Here is a 27,735-nt window from a genome sequence, read left to right as displayed (position 1 = left end):
GGAGTGCGGCTCTGCGGTGGAGGTCGGTGCTGGAGGCTCCATTATTCTCTATGTGGAGTGCGGCTCTGCGGGTGGAGGTCTGTGCTGGAGGCTCCATTATTCTCTATGTGGAATACGGCTCTGCGGGTGGAGGTCGGTGCTGGAGGCTCCATTATTCTCTATGTGGAGTGCGGCTCTGCGGGTGGAGGTCGGTGCTGGAGGCTCCATTATTCTCTATGTGGAGTGCGGCTCTGCGGGTGGAGGTCTGTGCTGGAGGCTCCATTATTCTCTATGTGGAGTGCGGCTCTGCGGGTGGAGGTCAGTGCTGGAGGCTCCATTATTCTCTATGTGGAGTGCGGCTCTGCGGGTGGAGGTCGGTGCTGGAGGCTCCATTATTCTCTATGTGGAGTGCGGCTCTGCGGGTGGAGGTCAGTGCTGGAGGCTCCATTATTCTCTATGTGGAGTGCGGCTCTGCGGGTGGAGGGATGTGCTGGAGGTCCCATTATTCTCTATGTGGAGTGCGGCTCTGCGGGTGGAGGTCGGTGCTGGAGGCTCCATTATTATCTACTAGATAGCAGCCCGATTCTAAAGAATCGGGAGTCTAGAATCCACATATACTTTATTTATTCAAATGTAAGAATAATACAATTAATAAATAATAGTAAGAAAGAACAAAAAATGGCTGCACTCACCAGCTCTTGACAATTCTTGACAGCACGGCACATTTCTGATTGGTCGCTCGCGGCAGGCGGCAACCAATCAGAAAAGTGCCGCACACCACGAAGGCATATATCTTTGTCCACCCTGAGCGGGTGTAGGACGCTGGTGACGTCACTTATCTCCGGACATTATCTCCGGACAAAGCCACGGAAGTTGGCACAAATTGCCGGAAGTAGTATTCTAGGCAATTATATATTAGATTTTAATGTTATCAGTGTTTACCTTTGAACGTTTATATTGTATTGTCCTGTCACCAGCCATGTGTACGATTATCGGCCGAAAGCCTCTCTGGAACCAATAATCACCCCATGTAAAGGTATCTTTATAAGTTAAAGGGTATGTGCACACGTTGCGGATTTCTTGCAGAAATTTCCTGAAGAAAACCGGAAATTTTCTGCAAGAAATCCGCATTTTTTTTTTTTTTGCGTTTTTTTTCGGTTTTTTTCGCCTTTTTTTAGCATTCTGCAAGCGTAATTAGCTTGCAGAATGCTATCGCTTGGAAAACTGACTGACAGGTTGGTCACACTTGTCAAACATAGCGTTTGACAAGTGTGACCAACTTTTTACTATAGATGCAGCCTATGCCGCATCCATAGTAAAAGATAGAATGTTTAAAAATAATAAAAAAAATAAAAAAATGCTTATACTCACCCAGACATCTCCTCAGCGGCGTCCGGCTCCTCTTCCTATAGCTGGTCTGTGCGCACAGGACCTTCCGTGACGTCACGGTCACGTGAGCGGTCACATGACCGCTCACGACCAATCACAGGACAGTGACGTCATCGGCAAGGTCCTTCGCCGCACACCAGCTACAGGAACCGAACGGCAGCGTGCAGTGGAGGCGGGAAGACATCGAGGGTGAGTATAGGACTGTTTTTTATTTTAATTCTTATTTTTTGACCACTTATATGGTGCCCAGTGCGTGGAGGAGAGTCTCCTCTCCTCCACCCTGGGTACCAACCGCACATAATCTGCTTACTTCCCGCATCGTGGGCACAGCCCCGTGCGGAAAGTAAGCAGATCAATGGACTCCCAGGTGTGCGGAATCCCCTGCAATTCCACATTTTAATGAACATGTTGCTTTTTTTTCCACGATGCGATTTTTTTCGCGGAAAAAAAGGCTACATTTGCACAAAAAATGCGGAATACACTTAAAATAATAGGAGGCATATGTAAGCGGTTTTTTTTCGCGTTTTTATCACGTTTTTATAGCGAAAAAACGCGAAAAAAACGCGAAAAATACTGAACGTGTGCACATGGCCTAAAGATTCAGAATACTATGACTTTTATCATATCCTGAACAGTCAAGTTTTTTATGAACCGTTAAGGTTTTCTGGTTGAAGTAAAAAAAACTCTGAGTGTTTACAGTTTGAAACCATAAAATGTTGAAAAATTTTGTCATTCTTGAGTATATCACTCAATGGTGCTCATAAACGTGTCAAATTTGATCTATAATATACTTTAATATACGTTACTTTAATCTTTAATATACTTAAGAACAGGGCCCCAGACATCACACAGGGGGTCTGAAACACCGCACAGTGGTCCAAAATATCGTTGTGCTCTGCCTGGGGCCCCATATGCTGCCTGGGGCCCCATATGCTGCCTGGGGCCCCATATGCTGCCTGGGGCCCCATATGCTGCCTGGGGCCCCTGTGCTCTGCCTGGGGCCCCTGTGCTCTGCCTGGGGCCCCATGTTCTGCCTGGGGCCACTGTGCTCTGCCTGGGGCCCCATATGCTGCCTGGGGCCCCTGTGCGCTGCCTGGGGCCCCATATGCTGCCTGGGGCCCCTGTGCTCTGCCTGGGGCCCCTGTGCTCTGCCTGGGGCCCCATGTTCTGCCTGGGGCCCCTGTGCTCTGCCTGGGGCCACTGTGCTCTGCCTGGGGCCCCATATGCTGCCTGGGGCCCCTGTGCTCTGCCTGGGGCCCCATATGCTGCCTGGGGCCCCTGTGCTCTGCCTGGGGCCCCATAGGCTGCCTGGGGCCCCTGTGCTCTGCCTGGGGCCCCATATGCTGCCTGGGGCCCCTGTGCTCTGCCTGGGGCCACTGTGCTCTGCCTGGGGCCCCATATGCTGCCTGGGGCCCCTGTGCTCTGCCTGGGTGTAGGACACTGGTGACGTCACTTATCTCCGGACATTAGCTCCGGACATTAGCTCCGGACATTAGCTCCGGACATTAGCTCCGGACAAAGCCACGGAAGTTGGCACAAATTGCAGGAAGTAGTATTCTAGGCAATTATATATTAGATGGGCATTTCCTGAAGGAAATACATGGTGCTTGAACAGCGCTACCAGCTTTACAGCAGCACTTTTCACACACGGGACTGGGGGGCGCGCTTACTTTTGCACCCGGGGGCGCGCTTACTTTTGCACCCGGGGGCGCGCTTACTTTTGCACCCGGGGGCGCACTTACTTTTGCACCCGGGGGCGCACTTACTTTTGCACCCGGGGGCGCACTTACTTTTGCACCCGGGGGCGCACTTACTTTTGGGGCCGCACTTACTTTTGGTGGGCGGGGCTCCTCGGCCTCCGATTTGGTTGGTGGGGCCCCTCGTCCTCCGATTTGGTGGGTGGGGACCCTCGGCCTCCGATTTGGTGGGCGGGGACCGGCCTCCGATTTGGTGGGCGGGGACCCTCGGCCTCCGATTTGGTGGGCGGGGACCCTCGACCTCCGATTTGGTGGGCGGGGACCCTCGGCCTCCGCTTTGGTGGGCGGGGCCCCTCTGCCTCCGATTTGGTGGGCGGGGACCCTCGGCCTCCGCTTTGGTTGGCGGGGCCCCACGGCCTCCGATTTGGTGGGCGGGGTCCCTCTGCCTCCGCTTTGGTGGGCGGGGCCGCTCGGCCTTCGATTTGGTGGGCGGGGCCGCTCGGCCTTCGATTTGGTGGGCGGGGCTCCTCGGCCTCCGATTTGGTTGGTGGGGCCCCTCGGCCTCCGATTTGGTGGGCGGGGCCCCTTATCCTCCGATTTGGTGGGCGGGGCCCCTTATCCTCCGATTTGGTGGGCGGGGACCCTCGGCCTCCGATTTGGTTGGCGGGGCCCCTCGGCCTCCGATTTGGTTGGCGGGGCCGCTCGGCCTCCGATTTGGTTGGCGGGGCCGCTCGGCCTCCGATTTGGTGGGCGGGGCCCCTCGGCCTCCGATTTGGTGGGCGGGGACCCTCGGCCTCCGATTTGGTGGGCGGGGACCCTCGGCCTCCGATGTGGTGGGCGGGGCCGGGCCCCTCGGCCTCCGCTTTGGTGGGCGGGGCCGCTCGGCCTTCGATTTGGTTGGCGGGGCCCCTCGGCCTCCGATTTGGTTGGCGGGGCCCCTTATCCTCCGATTTGGTGGGCGGGGACTCTCGGCCTCCGATTTGGTTGGCGGGGCCCCTCGGCCTCCGATTTGGTTGGCGGGGCTTGGTGTGTGCTCTGCCTGGGGCCACTGTGCTCTGCCTGGGGCCCCATATGCTGCCTGGGGCCCCTGTGCTCTGCCTGGGGCCCCATATGCTGCCTGGGGCCCCTGTGCTCTGCCTGGGGCCCCTGTGCTCTGCCTGGGGCCCCTGTGCTCTGGCTGGGTGTAGGACACTGGTGACGTCACTTATCTCCGGACATTAGCTCCGGACATTAGCTCCGGACAAAGCCACGGAAGTTGGCACAAATTGCAGGAAGTAGTATTCTAGGCAATTATATATTAGATGTGGAGTGCGGCTCTGCAGGTGGAGGTATGTGCTGGATGCTCCATTATTCTTTATGTGGAGTGTGGCTCTGCGGGTGGAGGTCGGTGCTGGAGGCCCCATTATTCTGTATGTGGAGTGCGGCTCTGCGGGTGGAGGTCGGTGCTGGAGACTCCATTATTGTCTATGTGGAGTGCGACTCTGCGGGTGGAGGTCAGTGCTGGAGGCTCCATTATTCTCTATAGGAGAGCGGCTCTGCGGGTGGAGGTCGGTGCTGGAGGCTCCATTACTCTCTACGTGGAGTGCGGCTCTGCGGGTGGAGGTCGGTGCTGGAGGCTCCATTATTCTCTATGTGGAGTGTGGCTCTGCGGGTGGAGGTCGGTGCTGGAGGCTCCATTATTCTCTATGTGGATGTGGCTCTGCGGGTGGAGGTCGGTGCTGGAGGCTCCATTATTCTCTATGTGGAGTGCGGCTCTGCGGGTGGAGCTCGGTGCTGGAGGCCCCATTATTCTCTATGTGGAGTGCGGGTGGAGGTAGGTGCTGGAGGCTCCATTATTCTCTATGTGGATGTGGCTCTGCGGGTGGAGGTCGGTGCTGGAGGCTCCAATATTCTCTATGTGGAGTGCGGCTCTGCAGGTGGAGGTCGGTGCTGGATTCTCCATTATTCTCTGTGGAGTGTGGCTCTGCGGGTGGAGGTCGGTGCTGGAGGCTCCATTATTCTCTATGTGGAGTGCGGCTCTGCGGGTGGAGGTCGGTGCTGGAGGCTCCATTATTCTCTATGTGGAGTGCGGCTCTGCGGGTGGAGGTCGGTGCTGGAGGCTCCATTATTCTCTATGTGGAGTGCAGCTCTGCTGGTGGAGGTCGGTGCTGGAGGCTCCATTATTCTGTATGTGGAGTGCGGCTCTGCGGGTGGAGGTCGGTGCTGGAGGCCCCATTATTCTGTATGTGGAGTGCGGCTCTGCGGGTGGAGGTCGGTGCTGGAGACTCCATTATTGTCTATGTGGAGTGCGACTCTGCGGGTGGAGGTCAGTGCTGGAGGCTCCATTATTCTCTATGTGGAGTGCGGCTCTGCGGGTGGAGGTCGGTGCTGGAGGCCCCATTATTCTCTATGTGGAGTGCGGCTCTGCGGGTGGAGGTCGGTGCTGGAGGCTCCATTATTCTCTATGTGGAGTGCGGCTCTGCGGGTGGAGGTCGGTGCTGGAGGCTCCATTATTCTCTATGTGGAGTGCGGCTCTGCGGGTGGAGGTCGGTGCTGGAGGCTCCATTATTCTCTATGTGGAGTGCGGGTGGAGGTAGGTGCTGGAGGCTCCATTATTCTCTATGTGGAGTGCGGCTCTGCGGGTGGAGGTCTGTGCTGGAGGCTCCATTATTCTCTATGTGGAGTGCGGCTCTGCAGGTGGAGGTCGGTGCTGGAGGCTCCATTATTCTCTATGTGGAGTGCGGCTCTGCAGGTGGAGGTCGGTGCTGGAGGCTCCATTATTCTCTATGTGGAGTGCGGCTCTGCGGGTGGAGGTCTGTGCTGGAGGCTCCATTATTCTCTATGTGGAGTGCGGCTCTGCAGGTGGAGGTCGGTGCTGGAGGCTCCATTATTCTCTGTGTGGAGTGCGGCTCTGCGGGTGGAGGTCGGTGCTGGAGGCCCCATTATTCTCTATGTGGAGTGCGGCTCTGCGGGTGGAGGTCTGTGCTGGAGGCTCCATTATTCTCTATGTGGAGTGCGGCTCTGCAGGTGGAGGTCGGTGCTGGAGGCTCCATTATTCTCTATGTGGAGTGCGGCTCTGCGGGTGGAGGTCGGTGCTGGAGGCTCCATTATTCTCTATGTGGTGTGCGGCTCTGCAGGTGGAGGTCTGTGCTGGAGGCTCCATTATTCTCTATGTGGAGTGCGGCTCTGCAGGTGGAGGTCGGTGCTGGAGGCTCCATTATTCTCTATGTGGAGTGCGGCTCTGCAGGTGGAGGTCGGTGCTGGAGGCTCCATTATTCTCTATGTGGAGTGCGGCTCTGCAGGTGGAGGTCGGTGCTGGAGGCTCCATTATTCTCTATGTGGAGTGCGGCTCTGCGGGTGGAGGTCTGTGCTGGAGGCTCCATTATTCTCTATGTGGAGTGCGGCTCTGCGGGTGGAGGTCGGTGCTGGAGGCTCCATTATTCTCTATGTGGAGTGCGGCTCTGCGGGTGGAGGTCGGTGCTGGAGGCCCCATTATTCTCTATGTGGAGTGCGGCTCTGCAGGTGGAGGTCGGTGCTGGAGGCTCCATTATTCTCTATGTGGAGTGCGGCTCTGCAGGTGGAGGTCTGTGCTGGAGGCTCCATTATTCTCTATGTGGAGTGCGGCTCTGCAGGTGGAGGTCGGTGCTGGAGGCTCCATTATTCTCTGTGTGGAGTGCGGCTCTGCGGGTGGAGGTCGGTGCTGGAGGCCCCATTATTCTCTATGTGGAGTGCGGCTCTGCAGGTGGAGGTCGGTGCTGGAGGCTCCATTATTCTCTATGTGGAGTGCGGCTCTGCGGGTGGAGGTCTGTGCTGGAGGCTCCATTATTCTCTATGTGGAGTGCGGCTCTGCAGGTGGAGGTCGGTGCTGGAGGCTCCATTATTCTCTATGTGGAGTGCGGCTCTGCGGGTGGAGGTCTGTGCTGGAGGCTCCATTATTCTCTATGTGGAGTGCGGCTCTGCAGGTGGAGGTCGGTGCTGGAGGCCCCATTATTCTCTATGTGGAGTGCGGCTCTGCGGGTGGAGGTCGGTGCTGGAGGCTCCATTATTCTCTATGTGGTGTGCGGCTCTGCAGGTGGAGGTCGGTGCTGGAGGCTCCATTATTCTCTATGTGGAGTGCGGCTCTGCGGGTGGAGGTCGGTGCTGGAGGCTCCATTATTCTCTATGTGGTGTGCGGCTCTGCAGGTGGAGGGTCCACACCAGAACTGTAGCAGGTAAAGACCCCAATATCCACAGGTGTCCTTTCACCTCTAATAATCCTCGGACAGTTCTGACAAACCCAGAAAAGTGCCCCTTTATGGAGGTGACAGAAAGTCTGTTTAGTCACTTTAGCTCCATAGTATCAGCTCTAATCCAATGGTGAGAGAGCGATTTACCCTGAAGAGTCACAGATTGTGGGGTTGTTATATAATGTTATATTTAGGGGGTTTGTGTTGTCTCCTTATAAGAATCACAATGGTTTTGTTCCTTTTCCGCTGATAGATACAAACGACCCAACTATGAAAGACAGGAACCAAGGAAACCGTTATTACTCTCATAGTACGGGGCCCACACAGTATTGTCGGGAAACCTCCATATAGAGGCCGGTGGGGATGGAGTCAGTGACCGACTCTGGACAGATCTGTTCCTAGAGCCGCAGTAGAAGATGAAGATGTCGTCCTCATCATGGAGTCGTTATTTCTCCTGTCACGTGTAATGAATATCTCCTGCAGTATTACTAATGCCGGGGTCACACTATCGTATTGAATCTAATGGGAGAACATCGGATGCGATATGCTAATGACCCTCGTCTCCTGCTCTGCTGCGATCGGGAGCCGAGTGTCATGCGTCTGTGCTCCGAGCCTCTCGCACAGAGCGGATCGGAGCACATCTGTGGAGGAGGCGGAGAAATTACTTTCTCCATCTCCTCCATTGCCAGGGTCCTCGTTTCGCGCCAGCACTCGGATGATATCCGAGTAATGTGCGCTGTCTCACTCGCACCCATAGGCTTATATGGGTGCGAGTCGGCAGAGTGTCTGTGACAATCAAAGCATGCTGCAATTGTCTCAGACCGAGGAAAACGGCCGACAAAAAAATCGGCTGCTGGGAGCTGCCCCATAGTTTAACATTGGTCTGAGTGCAATGCAATTTTTTTATCACATTGCACTCGTCCGTTTTAGTCGCCAGTGTGACCCTGGCCTAATGCTGATTCCAGTGTCGGTAAATGAGACGAGAATTAGCGTTATGGAAGATGAGTCTATGAGGAACGTATTCAGCTGCCGACTCCGAGGGAGAAACTGCTTGTTGTCTGTGGCCGAAATATACAGGTTTTATTCTAATGATCTTGTGATTCCTACAGCCAATCAGTTGCCGAAGCAGTGAGTAACATAGCCAGAGATTGGGGTCATGGAGGAGATGACTTAGTAAGAAATTCAACTTTTGTTCCAGTGCCTACAAGACTAGAGAATGCAACATTTACACGTCCTGTTTCCTCATATGTTTCCCTTATTATCTCCAGTAATTGTATTATTACACAGGATTCTTCTGATGTTACATCGGCTCATCTTCTTCTCATTCAGGTCTCTACAATATCGGATCCTCTCAGTGAAGATCTTCTATAGAAGAAAATTTTCCTGATTTACCCATCAAGGATGGATATGGACAGAGACAAGATGGCGGAGAGGATATTACACCTCACCCTAGAGATCCTCTTCAGGCTTACTGGAGAGGTGAGAGATTCTGATGACGTCACATTACATCATTCTTATCTGTGGGAATAACAGATGGACAGAACTGGAGAGGTGAGGACTCTGGAAATGTCTGTAGTGAGAGTTATTAATGTGTCTCTCCATAACCAGGATTACACAGTGGTGAAGAAGACCTCTAGTGAGCGCTGTCAGGACCCTGTGTCTGAGGGATTGGGAAGACCCCTGAGCCCAATCACGGGGTCTCCACCTCACCCCCTGATACATAAGGACATCAATGACCAGAAGATCCTAGAACTCGCCTTCAAGATGATTGAGCTGCTGACTGGAGAGGTGACACTGCTGGGAATGCTGGGACATTATACAGTAACGCTATAAAGGGATCGGGGGGATGACGATATCATTGTATGTGTCAGGTTCCTATAAGGTGTCAGGATGTCGCTGTCTATTTCTCCATGGAGGAGTGGGAGTATTTAGAAGGACACAGAGATCTGTATAAGGACGTCATGATGGAGGTTCCCCAACCCCTCATATCACCAGGTAATAGACAGGACTAAATACATATAGCCCATAATTATCTGTATGTAAAGAGCGTATTCAGTCCCTGTATGTGTTTCCCCCAGATCTTTCCAAAAAGAGGACAACACCAGAGAGATGTCCCCGTCCTCTTCTTCCACAGGACTGTAAACAAGAAGATCCTAATGTTCCTCAAGATCATCAGGTAGATGGAGAGAAGGTGTCATGAGATCTCCCTTCTGATATGTAGACGACTGTGAAGGTCTTGTGCTCAGTCTTGTTTTATCCTCCAGTATTATATGTTTTGGAAAAGGAAAGGACTGACCAGTTAAAATGAAAAAGTTTATTTGGACATGATTGAAAATAAAACAATAAAACAACCTGACTAAGGGCGCACCTTTACGCCAGAAACACATCAGGTTGTTTTTATTGTTTTATTTTTAATCATGTCCAAATAAACTTTTTATGTGCCGTAAACATATCCTTTCCATTTCCTACATTTGCTGAATGAACCAGCAGGTTTGGCACCCACCAGACACATGCTAGCAGACTTGCTTGGATTCCAGCTGGATACTACCCACATGGAGACTCCCTGTCCCTCCATCCTGCCTATTATGTTTTATTCTTGTATAATGAGGTGGAGATGGCAGGATTAGAGCTTATCATAGATGGGACTTCTCCATCTGTCTGTGACTTTTGCAATATATGTTTCAGGGTGAAGATCTGACCCATATTAATACTACAGAGACATATGTGAGGGGTGATGAGCGGTGTAAAGAGGAGATTCCTACATATGACTACCCAGGTGAGTAGTGACCACTAAATGCAGAGAAGTCACAGATTCTTCTCAGTCACCGGCTGTGGCTGCTTTATCGGTGGTGTAGTCTGGCTGTATCGCAATTGTGTGATCACCATTTTGCCTCTAGACCACAACATTCTCTTCAATCCAAAACTGTTCAAATGACTTTGAACATTAAAAGCCATTTTCTGTAGAACCTATAGCCTGGAGGATCCACATACCCCCTGAAATTAGGAAATTCTGACCATTACCTGCCCAGATCTGTAAACTACAAAGACAAATAACCTCATACGTAGAATGTGCTGACAAGTAAAAAAATCACTTGAAGAAAAATGTTATAGTGGGCCTGTAAGAGAAAGCGGAGGGTAATGATGCTGTTGGCTTCCTAGAACCCTGATATCTTATTGGATGAATCTAACTTCTCTCCCTTCTGTGCTGCTGAATGTGATCATATGGTCAATACAAGACCAGGTCCAGTCTTTCTGGCCGAACTTCACTTTTATGGTCGGGTGTAGTAAGGGCCAAGTGTGAATTTCTGTACAATAATAAGTTTCCCTTTATCTTGACTTTTCTTTTAAAACCGACCATCTTCAAACAGGATTGTGATAAACTACATAAAACACATTACACCTGTGCCATGATATATCTCTAAGCTGTGCGTGGCTGATGGCTGTAATATACATTTACTCACGCCTGCAGGAGATGTGTTGGCATGGCTTGAGCCGTGGTTAAATGGATTCACTCCACGTCATAAATTCCTTTACTGCACAATCTCTCCTGAAATGGGGAGCACTAATACTTTCTCTACTCTTTTCTTTGACTATCTAATATTTCTTCTTGAAACTCATCTGACAGAAAATATTGATCCTTACGATAGTTTAGATTGCAAAGAACCAACAAGACTCATTTATTACTGATGAAGACTGTTGAATTTGATCATTTCTTTCGATGTGTTATAGTCTCTAGTCACAGTTTTTGACTACAATAGTTAGGGTCCAAAATACTCTGATAACCATTTCCCGCAGCCAGCTTTGTGTTCCTAATCTGGGCCCATTTTTCAAATCTGACACGTGTCACTTTATTTGGTGATAATTTTAGAATTCTTCGCAAAATATAAGCCCCATTTCCAGTTCACCACCTGACAGCACCATTGGATGTCCTTCTTACCCTCAGTGGGACAGGAACAACAAGAGGTTAAAAGGACCCTCCCCACTCCACCCACCAGTGTTTTTCCTGTCCCATTGCGGATAGGAACGGCAAGCTTCCCTCCGACGGTGCTGTGCAGATGGTGGGGATCGGGGGGCCCAGCCTTTCCCTTCCCTGCCGCAAGATATCTGCGGCTGATACCTGCTATGGGGGGTCCCTCAGCCTCCCCAGTGTAGCGCTGCTCCTGGGGTTCTGGTCCGTTTCCTCCGCACAGGGGGCTCTCGGTCCGGGCGCCTGTGTGCCAGGTTGTGGGCGGCGGTCGCTTCCAGCGGCGACCGATTTCCAGCGTGCGGCCGCAGCTTGCTCCAGCAGCCGCATCCAGGCAGCCGCTTCCGGGTTCAGCGGCCGCGTCACTTCCGGTCGCGGCAAGCGCCGGAGCACGGGGACACCGGCAGCAGCGCCGGCCTCAGTGAGGCTTTGCAGCACGTCAGCCGCAGCGGCGGTAAGGAGGGCAGGATCATCCAGGTAAAACATATATAAACGTTTTATGGGAGTCTTTATGCTCCCGGCCATCCTGATACAGGGAGCACACTGCTGTATGGTAATTCGTCCTCACTATGGAGGAGACTGCCAGACCTGAGGGGACTGACCAGCTTCAGGGGCACGTGAGTAGGCTATGCTAAGCCATACCACAATGCTCACCCCTCCCCCTACGTCCCTATCTACAAAGTGTACTATGTATTCTATCCTAGGTAGAGCCTCCTATCCCCACATCCGAAAGGAAGAAATCAGGGAAAAATAAATGCCCAATATGTGCTGCTAAGTTTCCCGAAAACTGGCGGAAGCCACTATGCAAGTCGTGCACAGCTAAAATTGTGGGTGATGAGCAGACGGCATTTTTAACCAGTATGAGGACAATGATTCGTCAAGAGGTTCAGGCATCTATCTCAAACTTGAATCTTCACCAGACAAGCCAGTCAGAACCGCAGACATCACGAAAAAGGCCAAGGGAGTCTAGTCCCTCTTCTGAAGGAGAGATTTCAGAGGATTCAGACCTGGAGGAAAGAGATGGATCATTGGGCAGAGGGAAGAGATATCTCTTCTCGGCAGCAGATACGGATGAGCTTCTGTATGCAGTACTTAACACCATGCAGTTACAGGACACGCCAGATGAGACCTCGATCCAGGATGAGATGTTTGGCGGATTACATGCCCAGGTCACAAAGGTTTTTCCAGTCAACAACCAACATCGTTCCATGATTCTGGAAGAATGGCAGGAAGCGGAGAAGAGACTGGTAGTACCCAGAGATTTCAGACTCCGTTTGCCTTACAATCCAGAGGACATTAAAGTATGGGATGAAGTTCCCAAGATTGAGGTTCCATTGGCAAAAGTGGTGAAAAAGACCTCAATCCCATTTGAGGACTCCTCCGCTTTAAAGGATCCTATGGATCGCAAAGCGGATGGACTGCTCAGGAGAACTTGGGAGTCCTCCGCAGCAATAATACGGGCCAATATAGCTGCAACTTCGGTAGCCCGGTCTATGCATCTATGGATAGACGATTTGGAGGAATATCTCAAAGCTAAAACTTCCAGAGATGTTATTCTCAAATCACTACCATTGCTTAAGCTCGCAACAGGCTGTATGGCAGACGCTTCTGCAGAGTCTGTACGCTTCGCTGCAAGAAGCGAATCCTTATCCAACGTGGCCAGAAGAGCCATCTGGCTAAAGACCTGGTCGGGGGATATCCAATCAAAAAATAAATTGTGCGGAATCCCATTCTCAGGGAATAAAGTATTTGGGCCTATTCTAGATGACATCCTAGAGAAAGCCTCAGATAAAAAGAAGGGGTTCCCTGAGGAAAATACAAAAAAGTACCATCCCTTTCGTAGATCCCGACCTAGTCAGAAGACAGACTACAGGGGGAAAGGGAAGACTGGGAGGTGGTCTTATCCCAAGGGTGGAAAGGGTAGAGACTCCATCTTCCCAAGTGCAGGTACAGGAAAGCCAAATAAATGACATCAAGGTGGGTGGTCGGCTACAAAAACTTCTAGGGGGTTGGCAGAAAGTATCCCAAAATCCTTGGATTCTGCAGGTAATTGCTCAGAGGTACAAACTAGAGTTCTCCAGCAGTCCCCCAGAAAGATTTGTTGTAACCCAACCCTGTCCTCTCTGACTCCTCTATGTGGACAAACATCCAGGAGTTGGTAGAATTAGAGGCAATAATCCCAGTACCCATCTCAGAAAGAGGCAAGGGCCATTACTCCCATTTATTTTCAATAAAAAAAACGTCAGGGGACTCCCGGACGATCATAAATTTAAAACCACTAAACAGATGGGTCCGGTACAGAAGATTCAGGATGGAATCTATGAGGTCCACAACGCCTCTCATAGACAAGGACATGATGATGTGCATCCTAGACCTAAGCAATGCATACTATCATGTTCCGATACATGCTTCCTACCAAAAATTCCTGAGATTTGCCCTAATGAACAGGGGAATATTATATCACTTCCAGTTCAGATGTCTCCCCTTCGGGCTTGCTTCGGCGCCCAAGATATTCACCAAACTGATGTCAGACGTTGTGGCCTATCTAAGAAACCAGAATGTGACCATAGTACCATATCTGGACGACTTTCTGATAATGGCGAAATCAGAGAAACTTCTCAGAATAGACTGCAGCTTCACACTTTCCATCCTACAGGATCTGGGGTGGATTGTGAATTGGAAGAAATCCTGCCTGGTCCCAGACTCCAGAATGAAATTTTTGAGGGTCATACTCGACTCCAATGTCAGAACATCTTTTTTACCTGAAGACAGACAGGAGGCCTTAATCAGGCACATACACCAATTCAGGAGAAGTACACCCTCCATAAGAGAGGCAATGAGGATTCTGGGCTTTATGACAGCATGCATACCCTGTGTGAAATGGAGCCAATTCCACTCGCGGGAGTTAGAGGCAGGTCTTGGGATCTTGGAACAGGAAACAGAGTTCCCTAGACAAAAAGATGATTCTGTCTCCTTCAGTAAAGAAATCCCTAACCTGGTGGACCACACCGGAAAACCTGAGAGAGGGAGTTCCATGGATACTTGATCCCTGTGTTACGGTTACCACAGACGCCAGTCAATATGGATGGGGCGGTCATATAGAAACGACATACTATCAGGGAGAATGGACTCCTCAGATTGCCGCAAGGTTATCAAATTTCAGGGAGCTGTATGCGATCTGGAAGGTGTTGTACCAGGCCCAGTCACAAGTCAGGGGCAGACATGTAAGGATACTGTCCGACAATGTCACAGCAGTGGCATTTCTAAGACACCAAGGAGGTCTGAAGCATCCACCGCTGCAACACCTAGCAGACCAGATTTTCAGATGGGCTGAGAAATCTGTCAAATCCATCTCGGCAGTTCACCTGGAAGGCGCCAATAATCAGGTAGCAGATTTCTTAAGCAGAAGGTCTGTCCATCCCGGAGAATGGGAACTGAACCCAGAAGTATTCAGCAGTCTGTGCCAGAAATGGGGAACACCTCAGGTGGACCTTTTTGCCACCAGGTCAAACACAAAGACCAGAGCATTTTTCTCGCTCAAATCATTTAGACGGAGCCACTGCAGTAGACGCCTTGTCTCAGTATTGGGGAGAAGGTCTCCTGTACGCATTCCCGCCTCTTCCTCTGATACCGAAGACACTCAGGAAGATGCGAGACGAGGAAGCAACCGTAATCCTGGTTTGGCCAAAAAGGAGCTGGTTCTCTCTACTGTCCAGAATGTCAACAGAGAGACCAATCTTATTACCGAACAGGCAGGACCTTCTACTTCAGGGTCCGGTGTTCCACAACAACCCAGATTCCCTTCACCTATCTGCTTGGATCCTGAACGGCAAACCTTAAGATCCAGAGGCCTGTCAGAAGATGTCATTACCACACTCCAGGCAAGCAGAAAGCCGGTGACTTCTGCGATTTACAACAAGATCTGGAAGCGGTATTGTTCCTTTCTGGGAGAAGTTTCTGTGGATACCTCAAAACCGGACATTCCCAGAATCCTCGACTTCCTGCAACTCGAATTTGAGAAGGGCCTCCGGCCTAGTACTTTAAAAGTACATATTGCAGCGCTAAAGGCCCCGTCTCACATAGCGAGATCGCTAGCGAGATCGCTGCTGAGTCACAAGTTGTGACGCAACAGCGACCTCAGTAGCCATCTCGCTATGTGTGACACGTACCAGCGACCAGGCCCCTGCTGTGAGATCGCTGGTCGTGTCGGAATGGCCTGGACCTTTTTTTGGTCGTTGAGGTCCCGCTGACATTGCTGAATCGGTGTGTGTGACACCGATCCAGCGATGTCTTCACTGGTAACCAGGGTAAACATCGGGTTACTAAGCGCAGGGCCGCGCTTAGTAACCCGATGTTTACCCTGGTTACCAGCGTAAATGTAAAAAAAAAAAAAAACACTACATACTCACCATCTGATGTCCGTCAGGTCCCTTGCCGTCTGCTTCCCGCTCTGACTGAGATCCGGCCGTACAGTGAGAGCACAGCACAGCGGTGACGTCACCGCTGCGCTCTGCTCTCACTGTACGGCGGCACTCAGTCAGAGCAGGAAGCAGACGGCAAGGGACCTGACGGACATCAGATGGTGAGTATGTACTGTTTGTTTTTTTTGGTAACCAGGGTAAACATCGGGTTACTAAGCGCAGCCCTGCGCTTAGTAACCCGATGTTTACCCTGGTTACCCGGGTGCTGCAGGGGGACTTCGGCATCGTTGAAGACAGTTTCAACGATGCCGAAGTCGTTCCCCTGATCGTTGGTCGCTGGAGAGAGCTGTCTGTGTGACAGCTCCCCAGCGACCACACAACGACTTACCAACTATCACGGCCAGGTCGTATCGCTGGTTGTGATCGTTGGTAAATCGCTATGTGAGACGGGGCCTTTAGTGTCTTTTTTGATATGTCACTAGCCTCCCATCCTTGGATAGCAAGATTTTCCAGGGCTACACAGAGAATGAGACCACTGGTGAGAAAATCAACTCCTCCTTGGGACCTAAACTTGGTCCTTAATGCCCTGTGTAAAACCCTGTACATGTTATCAGAAGATATGAGCATAGCCAATCTCTCCTTTAAAACTGCCTTCCTGATTGCCATCACATCAGCTAAAAGGCTGGGGGAGATGCAGGCCCTTTCCACTCAGAACCCATATCTTCAGATCTTTGACGACAGGATAGTCTTAAGACTTAACCCAGCCTTCCTCCCCAAGGTAGTGTCCTCTACAAATAAAAATCAGGAAATAATCCTTCCTTCATTCTGCCAACACCCTAGAAACACAAAGGAAGGGGTCTGTCTACCATAACCTTGACGTTAGGGAGACTGTTCTAAAGTACCTGGGGGGCGACAGAAGGTTGGAGACGAGACACTAACTTGTTCATTCAGTACGGGGGTCCAAATAGAGGTTGTAAGGCAGCAAAATCAACTATTGCTAGGTGGATAAAAACCATGATAAACCTAGTGTATACAGACCAAGGGAAAGATCCCCCGGATATTCTTAGAGCCCATTCAACTCGAGCTATCTCTACATCATGGGCAGAGAAGGGAGGAGCCTCAGCTGAGCAAATTTGTAGGGCGGCGACTTGAACTAGTCTTTCTACCTTTGCTAGACACTTTAAATTAGATGTTGCATCAGACCAGTTAGCTTTTGGTAGAAAAGTGTTACATGCAGTAGTCCCACCCTAGTTAAACATCCTTTGGTATTTCTCCAATGGTGCTGTCAGGTGGTGAACTGGAAAACGGTAATTAGTTCTTACCGGTAATTGTATTTCCAGGAATCCACCTGACAGCACTACTAGTTCCCTCCCACTGCAAGTCTTTACTATTGACTAATGTGATGTAACATTGGTGCATAACTGTTAATAAACTCTCTTTTTGCATCCATCCAGATGTGGTACTTAGAAAATCACTGGTGGGTGGAGTGGGGAGGTGTTATGGTCCCAATGGCAGGGGACCTCAGAGATTACCGCAAAGTCTGCAAAACATAAATACTAGCTCATAGGGAAGTGGTAACTAGGCTGACCATATACCTGATCCTAGCGCAAACACTAACAGCAGCCGGGGAACGTGCCTACGTTGATTCTAGACGTCTCGCGCCAGCCGGAGAACTAACTAACCCTATCAGGGAAAATAAGACCTCTCTTGCCTCCAGAGAAAAGACCCCAAAGTAATACAAGCCCCCAACAAATAATAACGGTGAGGTAAGAGGAAAAGACAAACGTAAGAATGAACTAGATTTAGCAAAGAGAGGCCCACTGACTAATAGCAGAATATAGTAAGAAGACTTATATGGTCAGCAAAAACCCTGCAAAATATCCACGCTGAATATCCAAGAACCCCCAAACCGACTGACGGTGTGGGGGGAGAATATCAGCCCCCTAGAGCTTCCAGCGATATCAGGAATCACATTTTGTACAAGCTGGACAAAAAATAAGAACAATGCAAATGATCAAAAAGTACGAAAGCAGGACTTAGCTTATCTTGCAAAGAACCAGGACCTGAAGACAGGAGCAAACAGAAGTGAACTGATTACAACGATGCCAGGCACTGGACTGAGAATCCAGGAAGTTTAAATAGCAACACCCATGGTCTAACGAAGCAGGTGAGTACCAACCTGGTAAAAGACAATCCAAGTGCCAAATCACTAGTGACCACAAGAGGGAGCCAAAAGGTATAGTTCACAACAGTACCCCCCCTTTGAGGAGGGGTCACCGAACCCTCACCAAGACCACCAGGGCGACCAGGATGAGCAGCGTGGAAGGCACGAACCAAATCGGCCGCATGAACATCAGAGGCGGCCACCCAGGAATTATCCTCCTGACCATAGCCCTTCCATTTGACCAAATACTGAAGCCTCCTTCTAGAGAGACGAGAATCCAAGATCTTCTCCACTACATACTCCAACTCGCCCTCAACCAACACCGGAGCAGGAGGCTCAACAGCAGGAACCACAGGCACAACGTACCGCCGCAACAAAGACCTATGGAACACGTTGTGAATGGCAAACGACACCGGAAGATCCAAACGAAAAGAAACCGGGTTAAGAACTTCCAAAATTCTATAAGGACCAATAAAGCAAGGCTTAAATTTAGGAGAGGAAACCTTCGGAGGGACATACCGAGAAGACAACCAAACCAAATCCCCAACACGAAGTCGGGGGCCCACACAAAACGCTGAGCCTTCTCCTGTGACAACTTCAAGTTGTCCACCACATGATTCCAAATCCGCTGCAACCTATCCACCACGGAATCCACCCCAGGACAGTCAGAAGACTCAACATGACCCGAGGAGAAACGAGGATGAAAACCAGAGTTGCAGAAGAATGGCGAAACCAAAGTAGCGGAACTAGCCCGATTATTAAGGGCAAACTCCGCCAATGGCAAGAAGGTCACCCAATCATCCTGGTCCGCAGAAACAAAACATCTCAAATAAGCCTCCAGTGTCTGATTAGTTCGCTCCGTTTGACCATTAGTCTGAGGATGGAAGGCAGATGAAAACAACAAATCAATGCCCATTTTAGCACAAAAAGATCGCCAGAATCTGGGCACAAACTGGGATCCTCTGTCGGACACGATATTCTCCGGAATGCCGTGTAACCGAACCACATTCTGAAAAAATAAAGGAACCAGATCGGAAGAGGAAGGCAACTTAGGCAAGGGTACTAAATGGACCATCTTGGAAAAACGATCACACACCACCCAAATGACAGACATTCCTTGAGATACCGGAAGATCAGAAATGAAATCCATGGAAATGTGTGTCCAAGGCCTCTTCGGGACAGGCAAGGGCAGAAGCAACCCGCTAGCACGAGAACAACAAGGCTTAGCCCGAGCACAAGTCCCACAGGACTGCACAAATGACCGCACATCCCGTGACAAGGAAGGCCACCAAAAGGACCTAGCCACCAAATCTCGGGTACCAAAAATTCCCGGATGCCCTGCCAACACCGAGGAATGAACCTCGGAAATGACTTGCTGGTCCATTTATCAGGAACAAACAGTCTGTCGGGTGGACAAGAGTCAGGTCTACCAGCCTGAAATCTCTGCAACACACGTCGCAAATCAGGAGATATGGCCGACACGATTACTCCCTCTTTAAGAATACCAGCCGGCTCCGAGACTCCAGGAGAGTCAGGCACAAAGCTCCTAGAAAGAGCATCAGCCTTAACATTCTTCGAACCAGGCAGGTACGAGACCACAAAGTCAAAACGAGAGAAAAATAATGACCAACGAGCCTGTCTAGGATTCAGGCACTTAGCAGACTCGAGATACATCAGATTTTTGTGATCAGTCAAGACCACCACACGATGCTTAGCACCCTCGAGCCAATGACGCCACTCCTCAAATGCCCACTTCATGGCCAACAACTCCCGATTACCAACATCATAGTTCCGCTCAGCAGGCGAAAACTTCCTAGAGAAAAAAGCACATGGTCTCATCACAGAGCAACCAGAGCCTCTCTGCGACAAAACAGCCCCAGCACCAATCTCAGAAGCATCCACTTCAACCTGAAAGGGAAGTGAGACATCAGGCTGGCACAAAACAGGCGCCGAAGTAAACCGGCGCTTCAGCTCCTGGAAGGCCTCCACGGCTGCAGGAGCCCAATTAGCCACATCAGAACCTTTCTTGGTCATATCCGTCAAAGGTTTAACAACGCTAGAAAAATTAGCGATAAAGCGACGGTAGAAATTAGCAAACCCCAAGAACTTCTGAAGACTCTTAACAGAAGTGGGCTGACTCCAATCATGAATAGCTCGGACCTTGACTGGGTCCATCTCCACAGCAGAAGGGGAGAAAATAAAACCCAAAAAGGAAACCTTCTGCACTCCAAAGAGACTCTTTGAGCCCTTCACAAACAAAGCGTTATCACGCAAAACCTGAAACACCATCCTGACCTGCTTTACATGAGAATCCCAATCATCCGAGAAAACTAGAATATCATCCAGATACACAATCAAAAATGTATCCAGATACTTCCGGAAGATATCATGCATAAAGGACTGAAACACTGAAGGGGCATTAGAGAGCCCAAAGGGCATCACCAAGTATTCAAAATGACCTTCGGGCGTATTGAATGCAGTTTTCCATTCATCACCCTGCCTAATGCGCACAAGGTTGTACGCCCCACGAAGATCTATCTTGGTGAACCACTTGGCACCCTTAATCCGAGCAAACAAGTCTGACAATAGTGGCAAAGGATACTGAAACTTAACAGTGATTTTATTCAGAAGCCGATAGTCTATACAAGGTCTCAAAGACCCGTCTTTCTTGGCCACAAAAAAGAATCCCGCACCGAGAGGGGAAGAGGATGGACGAATATGCCCCTTCTCCAAAGATTCCTTGACCTAAGAACGCATCGCGGCATGCTCGGGTACAGACAAATTAAATAATCGTCCCTTAGGAAATTTACTGCCAGGAATCAAATCTATAGCGCAGTCACAGTCCCTATGAGGAGGAAGAGCACTGGACCTGGACTCACTGAATACATCCTGATAGTCACACAAATACTCAGGAACTTCTGAAGGAATAGAAGTAGCAATAGACACCGGCGGAGAATCGCAATGAATTCCCTGACAACCCCAACTTGACACAGACATAGCCTTCCAATCCAAAACAGGATTATGGGTCTGTAACCATGGCAGACCTAAAACGACCAAATCATTCATTTTATGCAGAACAAGAAAACGAATCACCTCCCGATGTTCAGGAGTCATGCACATGGTCACTTGTGTCCAATTCTGTGGTTTATTTTCCGCCAGTGGCGTAGCATCAATTCCTCTGAGAGGAATCGGAACTTTTAAAGGCTCCAGGGCAAACCCCCAAACCGACTGACGGTGTGGGGGGAGAATATCAGCCCCCTAGAGCTTCCAGCGATATCAGGAATCACATTTTGTACAAGCTGGACAAAAAATAAGAACAATGCAAATGATCAAAAAGTACGAAAGCAGGACTTAGCTTATCTTGCAAAGAACCAGGACCTGAAGACAGGAGCAAACAGAAGTGAACTGATTACGATGCCAGGCACTGGACTGAGAATCCAGGAAGTTTAAATAGCAACACCCATGGTCTAACGAAGCAGGTGAGTACCAACCTGGTAAAAGACAATCCTAGTGCCAAATCACTAGTGACCACAAGAGGGAGCCAAAAGGTATAGTTCACAACAGGGAGGGTCCTTTTAACCGTTTGTTGTTCCTGTCCCACTGAGGGTAAGAAGGACGTCCAATGGTGCTGTCAGGTGGATTCCTTGAAATACAATTACCGGTAAGAACTAATTACCGTTTTTTTCACTTTAACAAAGAGGAATGGCAAACAGATGGACCTCACAAATTATTTAGCTATTTGAATCCAGATCTTACTGGAATAGTTTGCAGACACAATGTATCGAGAGCAGTGTTTGTGACTACCTGGCAGCTCAAAAGATGGCCACCATGAACAGGCTTGGCGCTATCTACTCCATTTTCCCAATCCCAGGGATTGTCTTGCTCATCACCCAATTAACATCTCTAGATGGATCTGGACTTGCATAGAGACACCCCCCCCCCCCAGGCTTGGGCCATATTGTTGCCTGCTGTTCGGTGGTGTAAAATGGGAAGAACAATAGTTAGGTAGCCGGGTCAGAACCCGTAAGGCAGAGAAAATACAAAATCAGAAGACACAATAGTAGTCATTAAACAGGCTAGGATCACAACAGGATACAAATACACAAGCCGGGAGGTGAGCATAGAGAACTGAACCAGAGGAGAGCAAGGCTGTATCTGGCAGCTTCCTTCAATATGCTTCGAGCTTTTGTAGAATATGGTGCTATCCAATTGGCGGAATCAGGGAGCAGATTACTTCAGCTGGACAGAACATGTGCAGCGCCCCAGAGTTCTGGTCGTTGCAGTACTGTGGATCCGCCACTATGGGGAGCCATGGTGCGTTCGATGGCACTGAAGGAGTTCATCTGACCAGGTATCACAGACACCAATATGTTTCACAGCAGGGCCTCCGGGGGGAGCTAAGGGTGCTATTCATTAGGCCACTCCCCACCATAGTGGGTAAACTGGGGGTCAGGCAGGAAGTTAGAAGGAGAAAGCTGACTGGATTGAACGAAGCAACACCTTGTGGCAGAGGGTGTTGTGGAGGAAGAGACAGTAGGGTCTCTGTCAGGGGTGGGATCCTGACAGAGGCTTGGCATTTGAAAGAACGTAACGGGACCGTGCCTGCTCAGCATAGCGGCGGTGCCCAAGAAAGGACTAGAAGCGAGATAGATTGTGCTGAGTGAGAAACGAGATCAAGCAAGAAGGAGAATACCAGTAGGGGTCATGCTGTAGGACCGGAGCAACATCCTACTGAGGCGCATTACCGGTGGCCGGAACGCCGAGGGAGTGGAATAGCATACAGCTTCAAGCCATACTCCAAACAGTGGCAGGGCAGTCAGTTTAAGGCGGGCTGTCTACCACATATCACCTATGAAGTCTTGGGGGGCAATTGCGGGAGAGGGGCGTCTCTAGGGTCCCGGAAGAACTCCAGGCCTACCTGACAAACGGGTGCCGTTCCAACCTGAATAACAGGGAGGGATGGAATACGAGAAGAACATCAGTGAATCGAGTTGTGAGGGAACTTAAGAAACAGACACGACAGTTGTGGGGTACTTTCCGTGAGCACAGCAGGGAAGGACTACAACACATAGCGCTAAGAAGGAGGGCACTGATTTCCACCTGTGAGGAGAACTCTGGAAGTGCCATCGGACCGACCGGACTTGCGCAGCCTGGGGAACCGTATTCTGGACTGCGGACTGAGAGATCTCCAGTAAAGAGGTAAAGAGACTGCAACCTGGTGTCCTCGTTATTTACCGCGACCTGCACCCCACAACTGCACCGCTACACCACCGTTACTGCACCATCATCATCACTTATTGCACCGGACGTCCCCCACTGACGGACAGGGCCACGGACCGGGTCCAGCCACCGTGACAACCCCAGGACTGAGACCCAGAGGCCCGGCTCCGGGTACCCCTAGGCCCTGCGGCAGTGTGGGGGCGCTCCAACTTGGCGTCACGAACAGGATCTACTTAAGCCTGAAGAATCAGGTCATGTGTGCCTTGGAACTGTGATTTACTGTGCTTGGACTGTACTTTATTGCAAAGACTGTGGATTGCCACTTGCCGCCAAAAGTTCCCGCCAAAAGCCGCCGCCATTGCTACGCCAGCGAGGAAGGAGGGCGTGCTATGGGAGGAGACTACCAGAATGGCGCGAGAAATGGATACCGCCCCCTGCGCTTCTGGCTGCAAGGAGATGACCTGCCCCAAAGCAGAGGACAACCCCCTGATTTGCAACGGCGGGAAGCGGGTGACGGAGAAGCTCGACCTCGGAGAAATGGCGGAGTCAGATGCATGCATTGCCACCGATCAGCAGATCATGATGAAGAACAGCGAGTGCCGGGATGGAGAAGGAGCAGTCCCGGCTTACCCTCGTTCATTAGAGGTGGACCCGTGTCCTCTACAGCCGGCTGATCCGAAGCCTGTGGAACAGATAGCGGAGCCGAGTCCCCCAATCCTGGCCTCGGAGTCAGCGGAGGAGGAACCACAGCGAGCGGAACAGCGTTCGAGGACCGCATCGGAGGAGCCGCGGTCCGGGCTGCGGCCGATTCCAGCACCCTTGTTAATGGACCAGGTCGGCATCGATGGAACCACGTCAGGCGCAGGTACGGAAAGCGCCCCTGCTTCCCCCCACGGGCCCGCTCCCACGATCCGCCCCCATCTCAGTGAGGGTCGGCGCTTCTCGGCGGGGTTAATGGTATTACCTCCCGATGCCCTGGGAAGGATGGTGCCACCGCTGCCGACTAGAATGGGGGAACCCGTGGATGTGAGCCCAGATGGGGTAGTTCTTCGGTGGGACAACCCCTGGGTTGGGACCAGGGCCGGACTGGCCATAGGGCACTTCTGGCAAATGCCAGAAGGGCCGGTGCCAGTGGTGGGCCGCTCAATCCGCCGCCCCCGCCGTCGCATTCAACTATACCGGCGTATAGACGCCGGTACAGTTGAATGCAATGATGGAGGAGAGCGTCTACAGACGCTCCTCTCCCATCATTCCCCGCTCTGCCTCTGACACTGCGGGTGCGCGATGATGTCATATCATCGCGCACCTGCTGTGTCCCGGGCAGACTGCAGCTGCTGAGACAGGAGCAGGAACCAGGAAGCAACGCTGGGCACGAGGAGAGGTGAGGAGAGTTTTTTTTTTTTCTGGACTGTGGGGCCATTCTCGGAGGAGGTGAGGGGAGGAAGAGAAGAGATGTGGGCTGTATATAGTTCTCTGTGGGCTGTGCTCTGTGCTGTATACTGCTGTGGGCTGTATATAGTTCTCTGTGGGCTGTGCTCTGTGCTGTATACTGCTGTGGGCTGTATATAGCTCTCTGTGGGCTGTGCTCTGTGCTGTATACTGCTGTGGGCTGTATATAGTTCTCTCTGGGCTGTGCTCTGTGCTGTATACTGCTGTGGGCTGTATATAGTTCTCTGTGGGCTGTGCTCTGTGCTGTATACTACTGTGGGCTGTATATAGTACTCTGTGGGCTGTGCTCTGTGCTGTATACTACTGTGGGCTGTATATAGTACTCTGTGGGCTGTGGGCTGTGCTCTGTGCTGTATACTACTGTGGGCTGTATATAGTTCTCTGTGGGCTGTGCTCTGTGCTGTATACTGCTGTGGGCTGTATATAGTTCTCTGGGCTGTGCTCTGTGCTGTATACTGCTGTGGGCTGTATATAGTTATCTGTGGGCTGTGCTCTGTGCTGTATACTGCTGTGGGCTGTATATAGTTCTCTGGGCTGTGCTCTGTGCTGTATACTGCTGTGGGCTGTATATAGTTCTCTGTGGGCTGTGCTCTGTGCTGTATACTGCTGTGGGCTGTATATAGTTCTCTGGGCTGTGCTCTGTGCTGTATACTGCTGTGGGCTGTATATAGTTCTCTGTGGGCTGTGCTCTGTGCTGTATATAGTTATCTGTGGGCTGTGCTCTGTGCTGTATACCACTGTGGGCTGTATATAGTACTCTGTGGGCTGTGCTCTGTGCTGTATACTACTGTGGGCTGTATATAGTACTCTGTGGGCTGTGCTCTGTGCTGTATACCACTGTGGGCTGTATATAGTACTCTGTGGGCTGTGCTCTGTGCTGTATACTGCTGTGGGCTGTATATAGTACTCTGTGGGCTGTGCTCTGTGCTGTATACTGCTGTGGGCTGTATATAGTACTCTGTGGGCTGTGCTCTGTGCTGTATACTACTGTGTGCTCTGTGCTATATATAGCTCTCTGTGGGCTGTGCTCTGTGCTGTATACTGCTGTGGGCTGTATATAGCTCTCTGTGGGCTGTGCTCTGTGCTGTATACTACTGTGGGCTGTATATAGTTCTCTGTGGGCTGTGCTCTGTGCTGTATACTACTGTGTGCTCTGTGCTATATATAGTACTCTGTGGGCTGTGCTCTGTGCTGTATACTACTGTGTGCTATATATAGTTCTCTGGGCTGTGCTCTGTGCTGTATACTACTGTGGGCTGTATATAGTACTCTGTGGGCTGTGCTCTGTGCTGTATACTGCTGTGGGCTGTATATAGTACTCTGTGGGCTGTGCTCTGTGCTGTATACTGCTGTGGGCTGTATATAGTACTCTGTGGGCTGTGCTCTGTGCTGTATACTGCTGTGGGCTGTATATAGTACTCTGTGGGCTGTGCTCTGTGCTGTATACTGCTGTGGGCTGTATATAGTACTCTGTGGGCTGTGCTCTGTGCTGTATACTACTGTGTGCTATATATAGTTCTCTGTGCTGTGCTCTGTGCTGTATACTACTGTGGGCTGTATATAGCTCTCTGTGGGCTGTGCTCTGTGCTGTATACTACTGTGGGCTGTATATAGCTCTCTGTGGGCTGTGCTCTGTGCTGTATACTGCTGTGTGCTCTGTGCTATATATAGTACTCTGTGGGCTGTGCTCTGTGCTGTATACTACTGTGTGCTATATATAGTTCTCTGGGCTGTGCTCTGTGCTGTATACTACTGTGGGCTGTATATAGTACTCTGTGGGCTGTGCTCTGTGCTGTATACTACTGTGGGCTGTATATAGTACTCTGTGGGCTGTGCTCTGTGCTGTATACTACTGTGGGCTGTATATAGTACTCTGTGGGCTGTGCTCTGTGCTGTATACTGCTGTGGGCTGTATATAGCTCTCTGTGGGCTGTGCTCTGTGCTGTATACTACTGTGGGCTGTATATAGTTCTCTGTGGGCTGTGCTCTGTGCTGTATACTACTGTGGGCTGTATATAGTTCTCTGTGGGCTGTGCTCTGTGCTGTATACTACTGTGTGCTGTATATAGTACTCTGTGGGCTGTGCTGTATATAGTACTCTGTGGGCTGTGCTGTATATAGTACTCTGTGGGCTGTGCTGTATATAGTACTCTGTGGGCTGTGCTGTATATAGTACTCTGTGGGCTGTGCTGTGTATAGTACTCTGTGGGCTGTGCTGTGTATAGTACTCTGTGGGCTGTGCTGTATATAGTACTCTCTGGGCTGTGCTGTATATAGTACTCTCTGGGCTGTGCTTCATATAGTACTCTGGGCTGTGCTGTATATAGTACTCTGGGCTGTGCTTTATATAGTTCTCTGTGGGCTGTGCTGTATATAGTTCTCTGTGGGCTTTGCTGTATATAGTTCTCTATGGGCTGTGCTGTATATATTACTTTGTGGGCTGTGCTGTATATATTACTTTGTGGGCTGTGCTGTATATATTACTCTGTGGGCTGTGCTGTATACTACTGTGTGGACTGTGCTGTATACTTCTACGTGGGCTGTGCTGTATACTACTGTGTGGTCTGTGCTGTATACTACTGTGTGGTCTGTGCTGAATACTGCTGTGTGATCTACTACGCGAGCTGTGCTATAGTATGCAGGCTGTGCTGTATACTATGCGGTTTGTGCTATATAATATGCGGGCTTTGCTATATACTATGGGGAGTATATTATATTCTATGGGGGAGGCCATGTTATGTACTATGTGGCTGTGTTATATACTATTGTGGGGGTATATTATATTCTATGGGGGAGGCTGCGTTATATACTATGGGGGGCTGCATTATATTCTATGGGGGGCTACATTATATATTATGGGGAGGTGGGCTGTATTATATTCTATGGGGGTTACATACTCTGGGGTGGCTGCATTATACTCTGGGGTGGCTGCATTATACTCTGGGGTGGCTGCATTATACTCTGGGGTGGCTGCATTATACTATATGTGGGCTGCATTATACTGTATCGAGGACTATGGGGAATACGTTATACTATATGAAGAACTATGGGGTGCATTATACTATGGGAAGTGAATTGTACTACATGGATGACTGTGGCGGTGCATTATACTATATGGAGCACTATGAGGATTGTATTATGCTATATGGAGGACTATGAGGATTGTATTATGCTATATGGAGGACTATGAGGAGTGTATTATACTATGTGGAGGACTGAGCAGTGTATTTTAATATATGGAGGACTA

General features: G+C 50.5%; 2 protein-coding genes across 5 annotated transcripts in view; both read left to right on the top strand.

The window, feature by feature from the left end:
- Positions 1-27,735, top strand: part of LOC143766662 (uncharacterized) — a 73,334-nt gene that overhangs the window by 39,447 nt on the left and 6,152 nt on the right. For 2 of the 4 annotated variants that reach the window (XM_077254497.1, XM_077254496.1), the window contains exons 2-6: positions 8,600-8,749; positions 8,879-9,058; positions 9,142-9,265; positions 9,349-9,446; positions 9,956-10,046. In XM_077254497.1, the coding sequence (XP_077110612.1) occupies positions 8,672-8,749; positions 8,879-9,058; positions 9,142-9,265; positions 9,349-9,446; positions 9,956-10,046 (571 nt within the window). In that variant the 5' untranslated portion in view covers positions 8,600-8,671. Of the gene's footprint in view, positions 1-5,102; positions 5,206-7,182; positions 7,256-8,599; positions 8,750-8,878; positions 9,059-9,141; positions 9,266-9,348; positions 9,447-9,955; positions 10,047-27,735 lie in introns of those variants that run through there. The other 2 variants (XM_077254499.1, XM_077254498.1) reach the window with 2 other exon arrangements.
- The window catches only part of LOC143766674 (uncharacterized), a 311,141-nt gene continuing 288,001 nt past the window's right edge, over positions 4,596-27,735 (top strand). Inside the window, exon 1 of the mRNA XM_077254526.1 lies at positions 4,596-4,612. The gene's annotated coding sequence lies outside the window, so the exon portion shown is untranslated. The remainder of the gene's footprint in view (positions 4,613-27,735) is intronic.

This window comes from Ranitomeya variabilis, chromosome 4 (assembly GCF_051348905.1).
Source record: "Ranitomeya variabilis isolate aRanVar5 chromosome 4, aRanVar5.hap1, whole genome shotgun sequence".
Taxonomy (NCBI): Eukaryota; Metazoa; Chordata; class Amphibia; order Anura; family Dendrobatidae; genus Ranitomeya; species Ranitomeya variabilis.
The sequence above is the reverse complement of the archived record's forward strand: the minus strand, read 5'-3'. Positions and strand labels throughout refer to the sequence as shown.